This window comes from Andrena cerasifolii, chromosome 13 (assembly GCF_050908995.1).
Source record: "Andrena cerasifolii isolate SP2316 chromosome 13, iyAndCera1_principal, whole genome shotgun sequence".
Taxonomy (NCBI): domain Eukaryota; kingdom Metazoa; phylum Arthropoda; class Insecta; order Hymenoptera; family Andrenidae; genus Andrena; species Andrena cerasifolii.
This window is the reverse complement of record NC_135130.1, coordinates 3,481,541-3,503,321: the sequence shown is the minus strand read 5'-3', so window position 1 is coordinate 3,503,321 and position 21,781 is coordinate 3,481,541. Positions and strand designations below refer to the sequence as shown.

The 21,781-nt window shown below is 34.7% G+C and overlaps 1 protein-coding gene across 2 annotated transcripts in view; it reads right to left on the bottom strand.

Annotated features, from left to right (window-relative positions):
• The window catches only part of LOC143375977 (peroxidase), a 65,316-nt gene that overhangs the window by 26,734 nt on the left and 16,801 nt on the right, over positions 1-21,781 (bottom strand). For both annotated transcript variants that reach the window (XM_076825726.1, XM_076825727.1), the window contains exons 2-3: positions 10,487-10,581; positions 585-729 (exon numbers count right to left, since the gene is read on the bottom strand). In XM_076825726.1, coding sequence (XP_076681841.1) covers positions 585-729; positions 10,487-10,577 — 236 coding nt within the window. In that variant the 5' untranslated portion in view covers positions 10,578-10,581. The remainder of the gene's footprint in view (positions 1-584; positions 730-10,486; positions 10,582-21,781) is intronic.

Sequence of the window (21,781 nt, the reverse complement as noted above, 5' to 3'; positions counted from 1 at the left end):
TTCCTGTTGCCTAAATTATATGGTTTTTAATCGTTTTTTGTTCAGCGTAGTGTCATTATCTCTAAAATGGTTTGATGCAAGTTTCAGTTCGGTCTTTGCTTACGTTTCAAAGAAGTAAGATAGGTTTTTTATTGAATTAGTGGTAAGTGTTTGGTAAATTATAGTGTTCCTTCATTGTAAAGATGATGCTAATTAGTACAACAACATATGTTCAGAGTGTGTTTATCTATTTCCTTCCACCGAACCCAGCATCAGCAAGAGAAGTAAGAGATCTCAACGCAGAAGCTACCTGTGCCCTCCATCTAATAACATCAAAACCAGCTTGAGCTGCTACATTTGTCAAAAACCAGATGCATATATATGATAAATGCATGAACACCGAAATTCATGACGATGAAGAAATAATGCTAATCTGCTCAGAGATGGCAATGCTGCACCCTTATGTGGCACTCTACATTTGTGAAAGAACAGATGTGTGAATAATTTCATAAAATTGAAGAAAAAAAATGTATGGCATACAAAATACTGTAATGACTTTTTTTTCTAGAATTTAATTATGCAGAGATTAATTTTTGTATACATACCCTCCATTTTGGAAATTTGACGTAAAGCCAGGGGATGTTGGAATCGGGTAAACAAAAGGCCTGTACGTCTTTGCAAAGGGACTCGTAAAAGGGAAACCATAAGTGGTCTCAGACCCCTCCAAATCAGACAGTTCTTCCTCGGTTTCTGAAAAAAAAAGAATGTAATAATGTGTGCTATATGTACTACTTAGCCAACACAGCGTGCGATTAGACTTCCAAATTCCACCCTTCTTCGCTGTTTCGCATTAATTAATACAATCCGCTTGCATTCTGAGCTTAATTAGTTTCTGCGTTGCGTAAGCGATTTTATGGTCAAACTCTAAAACTGCAGTGCATAATGTTAGCACGCTCATTATATCGCGAAGCACAGTCAACACTGAAATATTTGAAACATTATTTCGTCACAGTAAATTCTCGCTAGGTTCGTTACGATTAAAATATTAGAATTATTCGCAGCAAGAGATTTATAATAAATCCCCTTACTGTAGAATAATATCGCTGGAAACATCTGTGAAAGGTGTTACATTTTGCAACTGATCAAAATTTATGCACGTGGATGAACTTTCTCTATTATTTATCGCACAGTCTAGTCTTACCTTTACATGCGAACTGGTTCAACTAATTTCAGGCAGAACCAAACACTTGAATATCAAAGTCATTAGAAAATGAGCTAGAAATTTCTATTATCGTTCTTATGACTTATGGGGAAGCGAGGAACGTTTTCGCAACATTTCAAAGTAAAATTTTTCTGCTTTCCCCGTCCATTATGCACTGTGCAAATCTGCTTTCATTAAAAATCGTAAGCCACTGCGAGCACAATAAAAACTCAATGGAGATAGAAAATGCTTGAAAATTCAATTATTCAAAGACGAAGACTATGTCAGATAATTCGCAGATGAAGAGAAATCATTTGGAAGGAAATCTATCATCCAACCGCTGAAATTAACCAACTCTGACAACTGGTTGGTTTCTGTAACGCAATATCTTGAACCTGGCTTAAGACAATGCTTCAAACTTTGATTCGTTATTTCATAAAATACGGCAGAGCCACCATTATTTGAATTAATTGGTGATAGGATGACCTGATAATCGAACGACTACTTTCACACGAAAGATCATTTATTATGTATTATTACATTTAACAACAGAAATTACGTTACAATACATGCTCTGATAATCATTCCCTTCGTCTTTCAATCTACTCTCCCAGTCTGAACTATCAAATTACGTATTTTCATTAAAATTACCACTTCCGTGAGATTACTTTCGTTTTGTGCTTCACACCATCGTACGACTGTTTCTGACGCTATGAATATTTCAGAATGCGTGGGATTATTGTTTGCAGAAATATCGCTGATCTTGATTACGTTACACTAGTCTCTTTAATTCTTTGAATGATTTCATCGTCACCTATATCGTTCACTTTACCATTCTCAAGCCATTACATCATTCTCAGGATAACTTTAATAGCCTCCTATGTTCTCCAAACATATTAGACTTTCATTACATTGCTTGCTCTAGCCACCTTATCACGATCTTGATTAAATTCAATATCTGACAGTAATCTATTCCATACCCTATTGTAGGGTAGAAGTAGTATAGTAAAGGGAGTTCTAACCCAGATTTGAGTTTTGCGTTCAATACTCGTTCAGAGTGGTACGATAGACGTTCAATACACGTTCAGAGTGGCACGATAGACGTTCAATACACGTTCAGAGTGGTACGATAGACGTTCAATACAGTTCAGAGTGGTACGATAGACGTCCATCACGTTCAGCGTGGTACGATAGACGTCCATCACGTTCAGAGTGGTACGATAGACGTTCAATACACGTTCAGAGTGGTACGATAGACGTCCATCACATTCAGAGTGGTACGATAGACGTCCATCACATTCAAAGTGGTACGATAGACGTTCAGAGTGGTACGATAGATGTTCAATACACGTTCAGAGTGGTACGATAGATGTTCAATACACGTTCAGAGTGGTACTGACGCCATAGGTCTATTGAACGTGTATCGTACCACTTTGAACGTGAATTGAACGTCTATCGTACCACTTTGAACGTGAATTGAACGTCTATCGTACCACTCTGAACGTGTATTGAACGTCTAGCGTACCACTCTGAACGTGTATTGAACGTCTATCGTAACACTCTGAACGTGTATTGAACGCAAAACTCAAATTTGGGTTAGAACTCTCTTTACTATACCACTGGTAGAATTTTTAATGTCACCCCATACATTAGTAACCAAATTGTACAAATATGTATGTAATTCTTTTCCATGTTTACAGTGTTCACTCTTAGGCCCGGATGCCGGATGCTGGGACCATTGTGATTAGATGTAAGAATTTTTAAACAATAAAATTGGCTTCCGTAATGACGTCTCGGGTACCCGAGACCCGAAAACGAATTTTTAAGCAATAAAATCAGCTCCCGAATCGCAATCGGGTCCCATAATTTTGCAGTGTGATCAGACGTAAGAATTTTTAAGCAAGAAAATCGGCCCCCGAGTCGCAAATCAGTCTCGTAATTTCTGGTACCCGCACACCCCCGCTCATAATACAAATTCGTTCATAAAAGTCTCAGAATAAATTTTTGTATACGACCTTACTCTGGTTGCTATTTAAAATTCTTATTTTCCTATAACAGTGATATTAATGTCTAATTAGGAACACAAGTAAGAGTTGCGTTTAAATGGACCCAGCATCTGTCAGGCGAGGGTTACATTCACCTTAACGACGACTTCAAATTGGCAAGGTAACGACATTCTAGCTCGCAATACGTAAAGCCGCGTCCACATTTCCTACCGCACCTTGCTCTGTTACCGCGACCTATTACCGAGCCAACGGGTCATGGTAACTAGGCAGTCGAAAAGTCGATTTTTATTACATTTTAGGAAAGTACTATCTTTAAAAAAAAATGCCGCTTGGTTTATATTAAAATTCGCAAAATTGTTGATTTCGCAGCTAAAAAGGTCAAGTGGTAACCTATTGCGTCGCCTTTGCCCAGAAACTTTAAACGCGTTTTTCTCGAATCCTTCTTCTCTTCGTTTTCAGCTAGTTGCGAATGAATGGAGGTTAGGATCGATTTGAAAAAATTACAGGATGTGTAAAACATGCGCCATTTCCCACCAAACCTCTGATATGGTCCGTAAAAATTCGAGATTTTCATAAAAAAAATTATAAACTCGCGGATTCCTTTTGTGTTTGTGCGCTACTAAGAATCTAAACTATTATATAAAATTGAAGTTGCATACTTTGAAATGCGGTTTCTCAGTAAATATGAACTGTACAAGTGTGTTACATCACTTTGTTTGTCTTGGCGAGAGGAAGGTTCTAACGTTTTTATTTTTTTAAAATAATAGTAGTTCGGAACGCGACCGCCAGGTGGCGACCGGGCAAGTGCTTCTCGCTTGCAAAACAGCACCGTAGCGGGAATAAGTGGCCGAGGGATCTCGTGTTTACAGATTGCTGATTACACATTATGAATCAGTCACGCTCATATTTCGGGCGAAGCCGAGACGGGGGATGTTAGTCTCAATATACAAAGCAGAAAGCTTCTGTATGTTTGTGTGTTTGTCTGTCGCCTAAAAACTTTTGAACGATAAACTCCTCTCTGATCTTGAAATGTGCCTCAGCTCATTGTGGCTGAGTAATCCAGATGAATGTGACTATTTAAAAAAAATAAATAGAAAAAAATAAAAAATAATTTTTTTTTTCTTCTAAAATCAGAATCTAAATTTCAGGCGAAGCCAAGTAGTAAAGCCAAGTTGCGCATAAGAGGGAGCCCGGAATAGGAGATCTCGACGGTTCGGCGTTGGCAGAATTGGTTAGGCGATTGGTCAGTATGAAGATGATCAGAAGATCGTGGGTTCGAATTCCGCGACCCGATGGGACTTTTCCCGTGACTCCCGAAACCCCAAAAAATTACCAAACCTATTCCTAGAATATTTATACTTATAAACGTCGTTTGCGTCTCGACCTACTTACACAGCAACGTGCTCTAATTTAATCCCGCCTCTCAGCCCGTTTACACATTACCGCTTGCGTTTCTCAACACGTTCACCCGGAACCACGGTAGCCAATGCGTAACGCGACTCGCTCTAATCGCAATAGAAGGTACCATTTAATAGTACACTGCTCCCATTGTACGTCATTGTTCCCCTATTGGCAGAAGGACGCTAGAATGTTCCCACGATGAAGGGCTACAAGCACGTAAACAGTTTGTTCGTGAAAGGTGTCTATCTGCGGTGGATCTTGTGCCGATGCATTCTGCTAGCGGCCTTTTTCTATGCTTATCGCGCGCACCATCGGATCATGCGCGTTCGCTACACCGCGGACGATCGTCGGGGGATCCAATGTCGACGTAATAGATCGTGAAACAGTCTCGTTCATGCGCGCCAATGCCTTTCACTGCTTTCAGCCGGAACGATAAATGTTACAGCAACGACAGATCTTATCGATGCGAGTGGGTAGCTCGATAAATGAACGGGTGACTGCGTGCTCGTTGGTTACGCCGCTCAGTGAACTCTTGGGCGGATTTCAATTTCAACCAGTTTCAAAGTCTTGCTTGGAGCGTGTCCAAATTATTCAAACTACTATTTATCCCGCAAGATTAGGGTCACCAAAAGTCGAGTTTACTCTGTTTTCTGCGCTCTCTCCGGATTTTCTGAACATGTCAATTCGATATTGATTCCAGCCTATATTAGCCCTTTGACTCTGGGCGGCGTATATATACGTTATATCAAATTAATAAATATTGATGCGGAAAAATTGTTTTTGAAAACTTCTGTTTTGAAATTCGCCGAATTCAACGGGTTAGCCATGAGATGGATGCAGGGTTCATATTATACATACTCTATAATATCTTTTTACATTAGATTGTGATCATTTTGACCTTGTTATGATCTAAAATCCATCCCCAGCTTCTTTGGAAGCTAGCTTTAAAGACTGGAATTAGCTATTCCGGGGTACCTGAGCTGGCTGACCAGTGTTGAGATTCGGAGGAGGTTCCATTGAGGCTTAATGGGCAGCAGGAACATTGAAAAGCGGGGTTATGTCTGGGGATTACCTCTGTGTGCCTCGTAGAGGTGTGCAAAGTTCTGAATTCCCGTTTACCTCGCAAATCAGAGCAGTGTTCGGTGAGCGCAGATGGCAGGCACCAGTTGCGACTCGGTTGTTCTGACCATTGGCTTTAAGGCAGGCTCCCACTACGCCTCGCCTCGCCTCGGCTCATTTTATTCTTCCTATGCTTTTCTTATGTAGTTTGACAATTTGACTCACACTGCGCGTCGCCTCACCTCGCTTCGGTGCGACTCCGAGCCGCGGATTCTTCCTCGAGAATATTTTGAGGAAGATTGGCAAGGCATAGTGTGAGTGAATGCAATGCCACCGCACAGGAAGAGGTTCTCTGAGCAACTGACCAAACACATGGAACCGAGGCAACCTCAGATAACTTCAGGTACGGAAAAACCGAGGCGACGGGGGCCTAGACGTGAGTGCGAAAAGAAGTTGCGCCGAGGTGAGGCTAGGCGAGGCATAGTGAGAGCCTGCCTTTTGACTTACGCGAGTAGTGTTTTACGCTTGTACGGAAATTGGGTCACAAATCTTCATTTCTCCTTTACTAATGTATTCTTTGGACCGAAACTCCTTCATATATTGAAATAACTAATAACCGAAATAATAATAATAATAATAATTTAAAAAAAATTTATTGTAGAAATTTAAGAAGTTCTTAAAATATTCACCCTTCGTTGACACTCTGGGTGTGAGCCACCCATAAACTGATTTTGACACTCTGTAGGGTAGATGCACCATTTGTGGCCACTTTGAGGTATTGTACCAGTTTTGGCCACTTCTTAAAAAATATAATATTTTTCCGTGTAAGCAATAAATGTAACCTTATATTTCTGGCGGTATACTAAACAAAATATTTATGACGTGAAATTCTCCACGTAATAATGATCTGCAAGCAGTTTAAAAATAAGATAATGAAACCAGGTTAGGGGTAAGTTACAGAAATTAGTTGTTATCTACCGTAACTTCAGTCGTATAGGTCGTAACTGCATGAGAAACTTTAAATGCGTTTTTCTCGAAACAATTTTTTTAAATCGGGCGCACATTTTTCTCAAAAACTACTGGACCGATCGAGCTAAAATTTTACACACATACAAAGTGAATGTGTACCTATAGCCCGAACTAGAATTATATCAATAGTTTTAATACAACCTCCCCCACACCTTGTTTTACCTCAAGAAAAGTGGAAAAAATCAGATATAAATTTTTAAACAGCTGCGATTTCGGTAACAATGTCCGGACTTGGTTCCATCTGCTTCGGGCGATAACTACACTCATATAGATTAAAAAAATCCTTGGTACATTCGTTTCAGATGACTAGGAGGGCCGCAATTCGTGCGCCAGATGGGGCCGGTGTTTGATGACATGACCGACACTTCGGCGTGTAACTTGTACAAATTTCAATATAACGCATTCCAAAAATTTGTGTCGATAGTTCAAACACTACTAAATATGTGTGCAAAAGCCCTGCCCTGTAGGTGTGATAGGTTCTCCAGAATTAATTTCCAAATATCACCTTCGAAAACGAGTGTCTAGACTAGAACACCCCCTTAACTCAGAACGCGCACGCGCGAACAGATGAATTGACCAAGTATTCAGTCCCTGTGCTAAATAAGAAATTGGATTCTGGATGTACCAACGCCTTGCTCAGGATTTTTGCGTCGTTTTCCTCTGAGCCTGAGGACAAATGCCAAGGCGATGGTCTGAAGAAATTCCACGCAAGGCATCTGTTCTCGCGCGCGCGTTCTGAGTTAAGTCGATAACCCTGTATGTGTATTGTGCATGCTTCTTTGAGCAGTTGAACTATAAACGGTGTATTGCACTGATAAAAAAAAACCTGCCTCGTGAATGAAATTGGAATCCGTTTCCTACATCGTGAAATGTCCCCTGTTATTAACTTCCACTTGTTGCACAAGGAACCCGTTGCCCCAGTTTCTTTCGCTCCGACTTTTTGCCCCTTGCCTTGACTATTAACAGTTTAATTGATATCCGAGAGGACAGAAAGCGATGCGCGAATGAAAAAAGGCCGCTCAAACGTTTGTATCGTAGCCAGGAATCGAATTTCTTTTACCACGTGTACTTGTCCTTTGCCTCGGTTAGCTAGTTAATTGCCATTCGAAGTGAAAGCTGTGCGTGTTAAAGGAAGTAGTCAACTGTCTGGCATACATGAATATGTATACGAAATCGTGAGCGTGCACGTGAGTCGAGGATTTGGAAATATTAAGAAGAAAACAAAACGAAGAAATCGTCTTTCGTTTTGATTATTAATCGACTTTCAACTGTGATTGACAAGTGATGACAAGGCTATCTTGATGGTAAGATTTCAAATTTATTCCGAGGAATCGGGCTGGTTTTTTCAGTTTTTAATTTTATGTATTTCGTAATTAAAAAATGGTCAAAGTGGAAAGTAAGAAATTTTATGCAATTAGTAGAAAAAAGGAATGCTAATTTCGTGATAAACTTTCACTATATGTATACGAAGTACTATTGTATGCGTACTTCTACTTGTTTTAAAATGTCACGAAGCTTTATTTTCCTTCAATAATTGTCAAACGTTGCTTTCAGAAATGCAGATGTTATCTGTCAACTCTAGTATCACACAGAATTAACTACATAAATATTTATTCTACGGTTTTATGCAGCATTGCTTTATCAATTTTACAAATTGATTACTGGGTTCGTTATCATTCATTTTTATGCAACTGCTGTACAAGATACACACACTGCTATGCAAATTCTTGACTAGCAGTTCAAGCTTTTCCAAATGTCCTATGCAACAGTTTCTTGAATGATAAAAGTTATCTCTTATCATATGACTGTAAAATAAAATGTACAGTGTACAATGAAGATCAACTTGGAAGTACACGAACTTTTTAATCCATTGTAAATCTGGTGCAATTAATAAAAATCAGAAGATACTAGGTCTAATTCTCATGGCGAATGAACTATCGTTTCTTCCCAAACGATGAAGACACCCATCGTTTTACGCAAGCACAAATAAACTCCGTTGTAAACATTTGAAAGTGAAGATAAAATGGTAGACCCGTAAAAAGTTTATAGCGGGACCATTGGTTTACGATTCCAAATTACACCTCTTTTACACCTGATGGAATGTAGGTACGTTTATATATCATGGCCTACCTACAACGTGGATGAAAGCCAAAAATGTTTTTCGCAGGACATTATCACCAAACGGTGACACGTGGATTCTTAGGAGATTGTACAGCAGTTGTGTAAAAATTAAAAATAATGAATCTATTTAGTAACATTGATGAAAAAAATGATTTCATAAAATTGCAAGATAAATATTTATCTGCAGTTAATTATGTGTCATACTAGAGTTTACAGATAACATCTCTATTTCTAAAAGCAACGTTTAACAAATGAAGGAAAATAAAACTTTCTGACATTTTAAAAGAAGTGGAAGTATACATGTACACATAATGGTAGTGCATGTGAAAGTATTCGACACGTAGTTTTTTATAGCGGACCATATTCGTATTAAGAGAGTGAAAATATTTATTAAAAAATACGTCAAAATAAGCCACGGTGACGTCATGTCTGATTTTTTCGAGATTCAGTTTAAGGCATATTGTTTCTCATATGAAACGAAGACACTTTTCTGTGTAATATTTTTTCTAGCTATGTAGCTAAATAACTTTTTAACCCCGGATTTTGAAGGGTAGTTGCAACCCCATAGCACGAATATGGTTGAAACAAAAACTACGTATTTTTACATGCTCCACCTTTGTGCCCAGTTTCATAAAAATGGATGCGACAGTTGGATAGTTGTCATTCTTAATCTGCTTTATAATTTAAATAACAATTTGTATTTATTTATTCTTAAATCTACATTGATCTGGATTGCTACGATTTTCTTTCGACTTTAAAAAATGAAGGAAACATATGGGTGCTAAATATTGACAGAAGCAAAAGTTGCTGTGTAAAAATGTTAACGTATCATTAATTTAAATGATATTAAGGCACATAAAAATTGATTTCTTATGAATATTCATTTCTTCCTGGTTGCATATTTTATAATTGAAAGTATTTTGTAAGGTATGTCAAAAAGCACGTGGCTCTTTAGTAATTCACATATTTTGCACTGTCAACTAACTCAGACCTAACCCAGACCTTTGTGCCCAGTTTCATAAAAATCGATTTGACAGTTGGATAGTTGTCATTCTTAATCTGCTTTATAATTTAAATAACAATTTGTATATATTTATTCTTAAATCTACACTGATCTGGATTGCTACGATTTTCTTTCGAATTTAAAAAATGAAGGAAACATAAGGGTGCTAAATATTGACAGAAGCAAAAGTTGCTATGTAAAAATGTTAACGTATCATTAATTTAAATGGTATTAAGGCACATAAAAATTGATCTCTTATGAATATTCATTTCTTCCTGGTTCCATATTTTATAGTTGAAAGTATTTTGTAAGGTATGTCAGAAAGCACGTGGCTACTTAATCATTCACATATTTTGTACTGTCAACTATGTGACATTGATGAATGACTGATGTAATTTATTAACTGTCACGTAATATTAAAGAACAAACTCAATGAAAGAGTAGAGTAATTTAATTCCTATTTTTCTTGAGAAATTACACTCGCATCACTTGATTTTTGAAAACTATTTAAAATTTTGTATTTGACCTAACTGCATGACAGTTGAAAACTGTAACTTACGCTTATCAAATTATTTGAAATCGTTCAAAAATAGTGACGGCTAATATATCAAATATTTCGTGTTTTATTTCATTGACCTGTCATATTTAACAATGCATTTCACAATAATTAAAATTAATTGGTCTTACCTATACTTTCTCCCCCAGTCACTAAAGTCCCCTTGAGCACCACTGCCGCAAGAAATATTGTAAAGGTCCAACACCTTGTTTGCCCCTTCATGTTTCTGAAAACACAAAAAGCGATCGTCATAGAACGTTTGAAATTTCTTATCACAATAATTGCAAAAACGTAAAAAAATCTTCAAATACCAATGTGTACATCAATCACTCGACACTTGAAGCAGTTTTTACATCTTGGTATTGTACGTATAGTAATTGTGATAAAAACGTACTATTATTATTATTATTATTGAAATATTAATTGTGAAACTTCTTCTTAAATAATAAAATATTAACTCGTGAGCTATTTACGTAAACACACTGTTCTTTAAAAATGCGAAAAAATACACCGAAATGTTTTCTATTTCAAGCTACTTTCCCCCTTTTTTAATATACGATCATAAAATTCATTACTGCTGTCCTCACCTGTTGTGAAAAAATATTAGGAAACATAAAATAAAATTCAGCATACTAACAACAGCAATCTATCCCTCCTTCATGTTTCGCTAAGGTGTGTAAAAGTGCAATTATGGTAAAATTAACCGCAGCTACAAAATAGTTTTTCGCGTATTCGTATAATTAAATTCTCCTTCTTATGGAAACGCGATGCAACGGAATTTCTGATTATATCGCGTATTTTTAACAAGTGGCTTCACAGCATATTTTAACACGTATAGAGCATAATTGATTATGTTTAATAAAATATTGAGTAAATGGTAGTAATTCATCCGTACTAATATTGTATATAAAAGTGAAGCATTTTCTATTTCTTGTCTACGGCTGAACGGATTTCAATGAAATTTTGAATATACATTACATACATCCTAGATTAGATTATAGTTTTTTTTTTAATTTGAAAGCATCATAAATAATTCCCGAATGAAACCGGGCAACGGGTCAGCTAGTGTGCTTAAAATTCTTTGTTCAGCGCACTTTTGTGACAATATACCGTTTTAATTACGACCCTGTATAATCAACATTGGTAATAAAATATTTAATAATTTTCTTTACATTTTCCCTTATTTCTCCTCGAAGCAATTTAATAGCCAATTTCAAGCAAAGCAAATTGCATCGAATGTCGATTAAATGTCGACAGTGCTTGTAGAAATAATTGCACGAACCGCGGAACAGAAATTGAGTCCATTACGTTTTTCAACATTCGCGATTAAAAAGCGAATTACATAGATTGAATACAGCAGACAATCGTGCTGACAGAGTTTCAACAGACTCCAACGCCAAATCTGAGGGGCTTTTTTCTCAGCGCGATGAATAAAAACATAAGCTTCGAAGGAGCGCGTAATGTATTCTTTATATTTATAAGCAATTTTTTTCAAATAGTTGCGAAAAATTCAAGGTTTCGCGTTCTTTCACGCCTGCCTCCTTTCCAACCCACCAGTTGCAACCCTGGGAATTGTGCAAACTACTGTAAACCGTGAAACGTAGCAATTAAAATGACAGGAGAAACGCAAGATGGCGCCACCCCTGTTTCTCCGGCGTTTTCACCGCTTCGAGATTTAAAAGTTTTTTATTTTCATGTTCCTCCATGAAACCTTATTTTCTCGCTGCGTAATCGGTAAATCGCGCCGGCATCTGTAAAAACGCGTGGTTTTCATTTCTTACATCCTAGATTTAAGAGAAATGCACCTTAGGGTTACGTGGCTGTTCATGATGCATTTTGCACGTTGTTCTATGTTTCAGAGTATGTACTAATAAATAGTTATATCACATAACTTTACGCTAGAGTTTCGGTCTGCAAAATTGATCAAAGTGCGCAAGAACCGGCGTAAAGAGTATATATAAGGTGTCTGCGAAATAATGGGTTATAAATCTGTTTCACAGGAACATCGAATAAAGAAACAAAAATTTGCAAACTGAAACGCATAAACTGCCCCTTTAATTGAAAATTACATCTGTTACAGAGTACAAAACCCTCAACAAAATTTTAAATTCTAATTTAACAGTAAATATTCATGTTTCATTTCATGTTTCGTTTAATCTAGACATTTAATATTTCGTGAAGTTAGTATTTTATTCTTATTATTTTTTTTAGATTCAATTATGAATGACAGAGTTTTGTTTTATTCTTTAATTGTCCGGTGAAACAATGTTGGTTCAGAAACGCGATAATCGAGTTAATTACGTGAAAGTTTTTAACGTGGGAACGTTGCTAGACGTAATATGATGAAGATTCAAGGTGTAAACCGTGTAATATGTCAAGGTTAAGTATCAATTGCAGCAGTTATGAATAATTTTCAAGTAGCTGAATCACAGTGGAAAATTGGTATCATTATTTTTACAATGTTCCTCGCTTACGTAACGCTAATTAAGCAGTTTTGAAGACAACAGTCATTTGAAGATTGAAGTGTTAACGTGAACGATACTATGCTTTATTAAATATTTGATTCAGTAGAGAACTTGAAGCCCCATTATTTGTTGTATGAGAAAAAAGAGTGGCCTAAGATAATAACTCAGGATATAAGAAAGTGAACCATGCACACACAGCATGTGCTTCATGTTTAAAAAAAAATGGAATAAAAAGTTCAGAAGATATATGGTTGTTATTGCTATATTCAAATTTTTCTAAAAACTAGTCCCTAGTAGTACAAAATATTGAATACACATACATCCAATATTAAAAAGAGGTTCAATCTCTTTTTCATATTTAAATATACATACAATATTTATTCTAGATTAAGAAGCAAATATTTTTTCCAATTATACTGGAAATATTCATTTTATATTAAAAAAATATATTTTTGTCCAAATATAAAAAAAATATTTATTTAATATTAGAAATAATATATTTTTTTCAAATGTTCGGGAAATATTCATTTTATATTATGAATTTTTTTTTTCAAATATAAAGTAAACATTTATTTCACATTTTCTGAATATTTACTTTACATTTTTAAATACTAATTTTACATTTCCTGAATATTTATTTTGGAACTCTGAATATTTTTTTCACATTTCCAGAATATTTGCTTTATATTTCCTGAATATTTCTTTTATATTCCACGAATATTTAGTTCATATTTTCAAAACATTCATTTCACATTTTCAGTATGTATGTACATAATATTTGGAATCAACATTTATGTCATATTAAAAAGTGTGGCCAAAAAAATATTTTTTCAGCAATTGGAAAAAATATTTATCCAATATTTTGTGCTACTAGGGGTGTATGTAACGTGAGTGATTAATCAGATTAGAGTTTAATGACTGCAGAATATAAAAATAGGGACTATATGCAAAAAAATTATTCTAACAAACTAAAAGAAACCTATAACCATTCTGCAAATATTTTCAATAATTGCTGAGACTTCAAAGCAGAAGTCATTTGCATCCCAATTCGAGAATTGAATTATTTACTTGGCAAAAAATTTGCCAATTATTATACAGCTTCGCTAAATACATACACAATTCTTTAGCTAGAAAAATAAAATTTCCCAATTGCTGAACCATAATTAGGTTCTTCATAAACAATCAGGATAAGCAAAATTTCTACTAAAGGCGAATAACTGTTTCAACTGACTAACAATCTTTACAAAAAGTTCATTCGAAGGTATAGCAAAATTCCTTAAAACTAAAAACTGTTTGCTTCATCACCGAAATTACCATCCTCCTTCAGCGTTACGTAATCGAGCAAGAAATTGTTTATACCTAGAATTCCGCGGAGTATTAAAATTCAACACACATTCACCATTCTTTAAATGATGTAACTGATTACCAGGGTTAAAAGAGTAAAACATTAAATTAAACATGAGTTCCCAGAATGTTCAACACCTTTAGCTGCAAGATTAGCTGTCGCGTGGATTTAAGTCAAGGGGTTGCGAGTAAGTGCCTCTTAAGCGTATACGGTCCCATAAATCGAAAGCTTAGGTTGACATTGTGCTCTCATTTTCGCAATAGATATTTCTCCAGCACGGAATTACGTGCGCGGCGATTTTACACTAACGATGCACGAGAAACTCCTGTGCAACGTGCAACAGCCCGCGAGCGCCTTCCGGTTGCATGCCGCAAACTTTTTTCGATAACCCCCGCGTGCACGCAGACGTGAACAATCAGCTGCGTATCTAACAAAGTCGCATGCACCTACGCGGCTCCAAATTAAAGTGTTTGTTGTAACGCGACACAAGGAACTATTTAACCCATTCATTTTCGATACCCAAAACTTACAGTATTACCTATTGAACGCTGAAATCTATGGCTTGGTGCATAAATAATTTTTAATTTTCTACATTGCAAGATGATTAATTACAAGGTGGAGATGTAAAGAATGAAAAATTCTTAATCATAAAATTGTAGGTCATAAAACTTTTCAACGTAAAATTCTAAATCGTGAAATTTTTTATTAGAAAATTCTAAATCGTGAAATTTTTAATTAGATAATTCTAAATCGTGAAATTTTTAATTACAGAATTCTAAATCGTAAAATTTTGAATTACAAAATTCTAAATCGTGAAATTTTTAATTACAAAATTCTAAATTGGACAATTTTTAATTACAAAACATTAAATTAGGAAAATTTTAATTTAAAAAATTCAAATTAGGAAATTTCTAATTACAAAACTTTTTAATTACGAAATTCTAAATTAAGAAATTTCTGATTAGAAAATTCTAAATTAGGAAATTTTTAATTCAAAATTAGGAAATTACCAAATTCTTAATAACAAAATCCTAAATTATGGACATTTTAATTAAAAAATTTCAAATTATCCAATTTTTTATTACAAATTTCTAAATTATCAAATTTTTCATCACAAAATTCTTATTTATCAAATGTTTCATTACAAAATTCTCAACTATGCAAAATAAAATTTTTAGTAACAAAATTTGAATGCAAAACTTTTACCTGTAAAATTCAATTATATTATAATAATTTTTTTGACATCATTGCGGAAAGTTTGCACCAACGATTTTTCGACCGTCACTTTCCCTTCGAAAACAAACGTTTCACTATTCTGACACATGGCATATTAAATCATTTCGAAACTCTCGAAGAAAGCGATAAGATCTCCTGGATTATTTCGCGAGGAGCGAAATGCGCCTATCCGCGACTGATCGAACTTTTTCGCCTCTTAAATAATTCGATACACTTGAAGAAGGTTACACGTGGCTATGAAAGAAAGGACCTCCTGCTGCGAGCAATTTTTCTGCAGCTCGAATAACTCCGACATCTCCGAAAAAGACGAAAGTAGCCTCAGGCAGTTCGTGCGGACTATTTAGTATGAAACTACCCAGAATAATTCCCCCCTAGATGATTTTAGCTATATTAGCCTACAGCAAAACGTGTTCCACGTTCGCAATGAATTCGATGAATTTTTTATAAGTACACTATTTTAAAGAATTTCACTTTTGATTGATGTATAGCCGAAGCTAAACCGACAAGCTAATCGTAACAAAGCCATTTGTATCAAGATCCGGCTTATCCCCACATTCATTTCGACGAATTTGGCGAAAAATTATTCGATCATGCGAATCGTTTTGCAGATTTTTACCGGGGGCGTGACAAAATAGTAAGGCAATAAGAAGAGATGCTGGGCGCAGTGATAAGGTAAAATGGGAAGCTATCCTAGTAGCACAAAATATTGGTTAAATATTTTTTCCAAATATTAAAATAATATTTTTTTAGCCACACTTTTTAATATGAAAAAAATGTTGATTCTAAATAATATATACACATACTGAAAATGTGAAATAAATGTTTAGAAAATATGAACTAAATATTCGTGGAATATAAAAGTAATATTCAGAAAATATAAAGCAAATATTCTGGAAATGTGAAAATGATATTCACAATTCCAAAATAAATATTCAGGAAATGTAAAATATATATTTAAAAAATGTAAAGTAAATATTCAGAATATATGAAATAAATATTTCGGAAATGTAAAATTAATATTTAAAAAATGAGAAATAAATATTCAGAAAATGTGAATTAAATATTCAGGAAATGTGAACTAAATATTTAGGAAATGTAAAATAAATATTAAGAAAATGTGAAATAAATGTTCATATTTGAAAAAAAATTTCATAATATATATTGAATATTTCCCGAACATTCGGGAAAAAATATTTTGTTTCTAATATTAAATAAATATTTTATTTATATTTGGACAAAAATATTTTTTTCTAATTTAAAATGAATATTTCCAGTATATTTGGAAAAAATATTTGCTTCTTAATCTAGAATAAATATTGTATGTATATTTAAATATTAAAAAGAGATTGAACCTCGTTTCAATATTGGATGTATGTGTATTCAATATTTTGTGCTACTGGGGTATCATCGGAGCGAAAATAAAATACGCGTCACGCATAAAAATGACCAAACGCGGCGAGAAATATTAAACTGATTATGATGATGGCAAGAAATGATAATGCTTGTTTGATTTATCATCGAATTATCGCATATGCTCGTATGGATCATCTGAAACGTAACTCAAAGTTTCAGCGAATCATGATACCTACTTTTTGCCCAATGATTACATCCGTTAAACTGATTTATGACTGTTTTTGCAATTCCTGTGTCACAGTTAGTTTTTCGTCAGTTGGATTGTTGGTTGAAGGGATTGTAAGAGGAACAAAACAAACCATGATATATAAAAAAAACAGTAAGTCTTTAAAAACATATGGTGAGTTGAAAAGGTTTAATGAATGTGTGAAGATACTGCATGACGTAATGAATTTTAAGATTATAGTCGAGCTTTCTGAATCTTCTTTACATACCACTTTTTTAAAAAATTCTTATTGAAAGATTTTCACCTGAATGTAGAAAAATTAGTGAGATTGAAAATTTTGGAAATATTTGATGAAGGATTATGTTTAATTTTTTAATTGAAGAAAAAATATATAATTTCGGAAAGATGACTTAAACTTCCCCTAGTTTTACATGAGCTACATTATATTTGAATTTGATCGAAATCCGGGACATCAAAGTGCAAAAACTGATTGATTTGGTCTGAAATGCAAAAGTCTTTTGTGTGAAATTAATTAATAAACTTGAAGCGGTTTAAAATTAAAATCAGAGCTGGAGGAACTGATATTGCCATTTATGACTGCAGTTTTATTTATTTGAGAGTATTGTAGGAACGCGATGCAAATGAATATTACCAATTATCTTTCCACCGAATTCTGTATTTTCTAATACCACAAAACTATGCGCTATCAATTTTCCACTCGTATTTAATTTAGCTACTACCGTACACTGCAAACTCAGAAATCTAAGAGATTTAAATTACGTTTAATCTATTTGTAAAAGAAACACATTTTCCAATAATAATATAAATTGTTGGTGTAAAAATTGACATTGTGCGGGTAATCAGCAAATACCATGTCTACTCTGTGGATTTATAGAGTGCCTAAAGACAAGAATAATAGCATGTTTCATTCGTGCCCACTCGCTCTTTAAAGATGTGAAACCTAACCTCAAAGTCAAACAGGCCCTCCCACTTTTTCGCGTTTAACTCCTAAAGTAGACAGGACAGAAAAAAATGTTTCAAACAAAAGTTTAATGGTGTACTTATCGCTGAAAACTGGCGTTAACAAAATTTTGGAAAAAAAAATTTTCGGCGGGTAATTTTTTTTTTAAAACTATTTTCAAAATTCTGTTAACGCAAGTTTGCAGCCCTTATTGTACCATTAAACTTTTGTTTGAAACATTTTATTCTGTCTCTAATACTTTAGGAGTTACACGCGAAAAAGTTGGAGGGCCTATTTGACTTTGAGGTTAGGTTTCACAACCTTAAAGCGCGATAGGGCACGAATCTTCTTGTCTTGAGTCACTCTATAAACCCACAAAGTTGCATTAAGTATACTTGTTAGGTACTAAAGAGTGTAACGGTGGCTAAACAATTGAATGAATAGATTTTCCCAATGGATAAGATTCCTTATGATACGGATATTAAGACGTCCATATCTTGATAAGCGTTTAAAATGAAGCCATTGTCGATGTACCTTCATCATCGTGTCTTCACTTAAAAAATTTGCACTAAAATTCATTAGCAAGGAACTCGTTCTTTTGTCTGGACCCTCCCACATAATTCAGAGTGCATCTTCACAATTCTATACTGGGGGTTTTAAAAAGGGTGGTGCGAATTCAATTGGTTAAGAGAACTTAGAAAAAATAGTTCTGTAAATGTAGATATGCGAACTAATTATGTCGCAGACATTTGGTAATTTGGGTTGCAAGCCATTTGCTTTTTAGAAAATTCAATGTGTGGATAATTGGGGAAACGATAGGAATGCACCCTGTTGCGAATTTGTTTTATTTAGATTTTTAGTAATCAGGGATTCCATTAAAATAATCATGGATGTTTTAAACAAACAATGCAGCCATAACTCTTTTTGTATCTGTAGTATCTGTAATTGTAGTTCTTGTATTAATTTTTGTTTCTAAAAGAATTTTGTGTTTAAAGCCTGAACACTTCAAACACAAATAAATTACATATTCATACTATTTGTTAAGAGCTATTCACACAAGACACTTTTGCTGATTACAATTGATATTTCAGACATATTCATTTGGCAGAGATACCACTCGTAGAAAAACGAAAAAGGCATAAAGTTATTATTATGTTAATTAGGGTGGCCTTTATTTATACGTGTCGATTTTTTTTTTACATTTCTTTGCTCTCACCTCCTAGATGCCATTTGATAAAAAATAGTCCCTGAAAAAGATTCCTGCAATCGGGCAAAAGTAAAGGGTGCCGAGCAGCCCTTAAAGTTTAGAACTCATCAATGGTTTGAATTTGAAGAATTTCTCAAAAATGGTAAGGCCAATCGAAATTTTGTTCAAATGATATTAAAAGACCATTCAATTTTCTACAATTACTCTATATATAATTTTTTTCGTGCTTCCAACCATTTCTTAGAAAATAGCGTTTGAATATAGAGAAGTCCGCACTACGATAGACACTACGTCACGCCGTACAGGTGGGGCGCGAGAATTGCTGTATTCAAACGCTGTTATCTAAAAAATGGTTGGAAGCACGAAAAATTTATATACACAGTAATTGTAGAAAATTGTATGCTCTTTTAATATTATTTGAACAAAATCTCGATAGGGCTTACCATTTTTGAGAAATTCTTCAAATTCAAAACATTGATGAATTCCAAACTTTAAGGGCTGCTCGGCACCCTTTCCTGTTGTCCGATTGCAAGAATCTTTTTCAGGGACTATTTTTGTATGAAATGGAACCATATTACAGGGTGAGAGCAAAAAAAAATCGCCGTTTGAAAATAAGGGCCACCCTAATATCAATATGTGCAAAATACCAGCTTCGTGCAGCGAAAGTGTGTCGCATGAAAAGGCTCCAAGAATTTTTTTAATTCTGTTTCCAAGTTTGTTATCCAGTATAATTAACACCTACAATTCAGACACACCCTGTATAATCGAGCTTTCTTTATGAGCCAATAAACTGGCGATGCACATCGATTTATAATTCCGCAGTGGCTGTGAATAACGGAACGTGGCGTAATCAGTTTAACAATTCGCACAAGAACGAGGGAGATTTTCCCTAGCACTTTCTTCAGTCGTTGTCTCGCGAGGAAGTTTGGCACGTGTTTTCACGCGCTAATTGGAAACGCAACAGTTGTGTCAGGCGCGTTCTCTACAACCGTGCAGTTGCACAAGCTGCTCCCACACTTTTGAAGTTTACACGATTAACACCTATCATCGTTGGTGGAGCAAACTTGGGGAGCACGTATAAGCAACAGGGAACGAAGATGATGGTGTTCTTATACGATAGTTCGATGGCAAATATTGTATGTCCACTTTTAGATTCCAGGGCATACAGTCAACAAAAATATTATTTTCGACAAATTTATAAAGTGGATACATATGTGATTTTTATACAGCATAAAGAATGAGTCAAGAACTATTTTTTGCATATGGAAAATCAAATTTCACAAAAAGTGGACACACAATACTTTGTGTAATGAGCCATCGAGATGTCTAATTAATCTGAGATGTAGAAAATATTTTATTTTTAAAACCAAGGACTGAGATTTTTACTTTTATACTTGTTAATGCATTGCAAGCAGCTACTTAGTTTATATATACCAACATATTAAATGTGTATGCTAATTTTGGAAAGTTTGCTTAACATGAGAACTAGCAAATCAGTCAAACTGACTGGTTTTATATTTGGTAATAAATTTACCAAAATTTAAAAAATTAAAAAATATATATTTGAAGGTTTATTTTCCTTACATAATGTATTTTATAAATAACCAGTCATTTTGACTGGTCTGATAGAAATAGGTATACATTAATTGTCGGTAGTTCTATTGTTAAGGACTTGTCAGGGCTAAAAATACTTAATAAAAAAAATGACTTTGAGGGTCAGTATTTGAGAAACTCAGCGTATAATTTTTTTGTATTTTCTTACAGTTTATATCTTAAAAACATCCTAGTAAAATATTAAGTCGAGATTCGAGGAATTGACAAAGTTATTAGAGTTTGAAGGAGGCAGTGCATAGCTAGAAATCAAAGTGTTCGATATAGGTACAATCATAACAGATAAAAACAAATTGTCTCGGAAAATGAAGGTTGTTGCATTCGGATAATATTTTCTGCTCCAAAGAAAGTCGAATGATTCATCTAGACAGTATAAAATGTTTACATGATTTTTATATGTCTCGTATTGTTCGCGAGTTATAACACAAAATCGGAAAATTCACTGGTCAATTTCACCCCCTTGGAGTGAATTTGGGCAGCAAAGAAATTTGCGTAATACATACCTATATATTCTTTACATACCCTCAAAGTTTCACAATTTTTTGAGTTTCCGGCTTGGGGATCTTCTCTTGTCAGAGTAAAGAACGTTTAAATCCTAAGGACGGCACGTTTCTGAGTGGCTTTTTAAAAATTTTTTCCACGAACGCTTCATAAGTCAAGCAATTGCCGGTCGTAAACGGCGACCGAATTAGCCCGCTTTTGTCCCGTAAGACGGAATAATTTTATAGCTCCTATCAGCTGGATTAACTTTCACTCGAAACAATTTCTAAAATTATCTGAAAGCCTGCGAGAGGGAAGGTGTGGGTATTGATGATCTGAGAATACCTTGCCTCGCCACGCCAAGTATTTGACTGAAAACACCTTTATGTACTTGCAGCTCATTTTGATTTCACATCTTTTTTTTTATTTTGTAATTATTATTATCTTTTATTTTTTGTGATTTATTTGATATTTTGAAGTTTTTTTATGGGGATTAACTTTCACTCGAAACAATTTCTAAAATAATGCGTATGTGCAAAGGT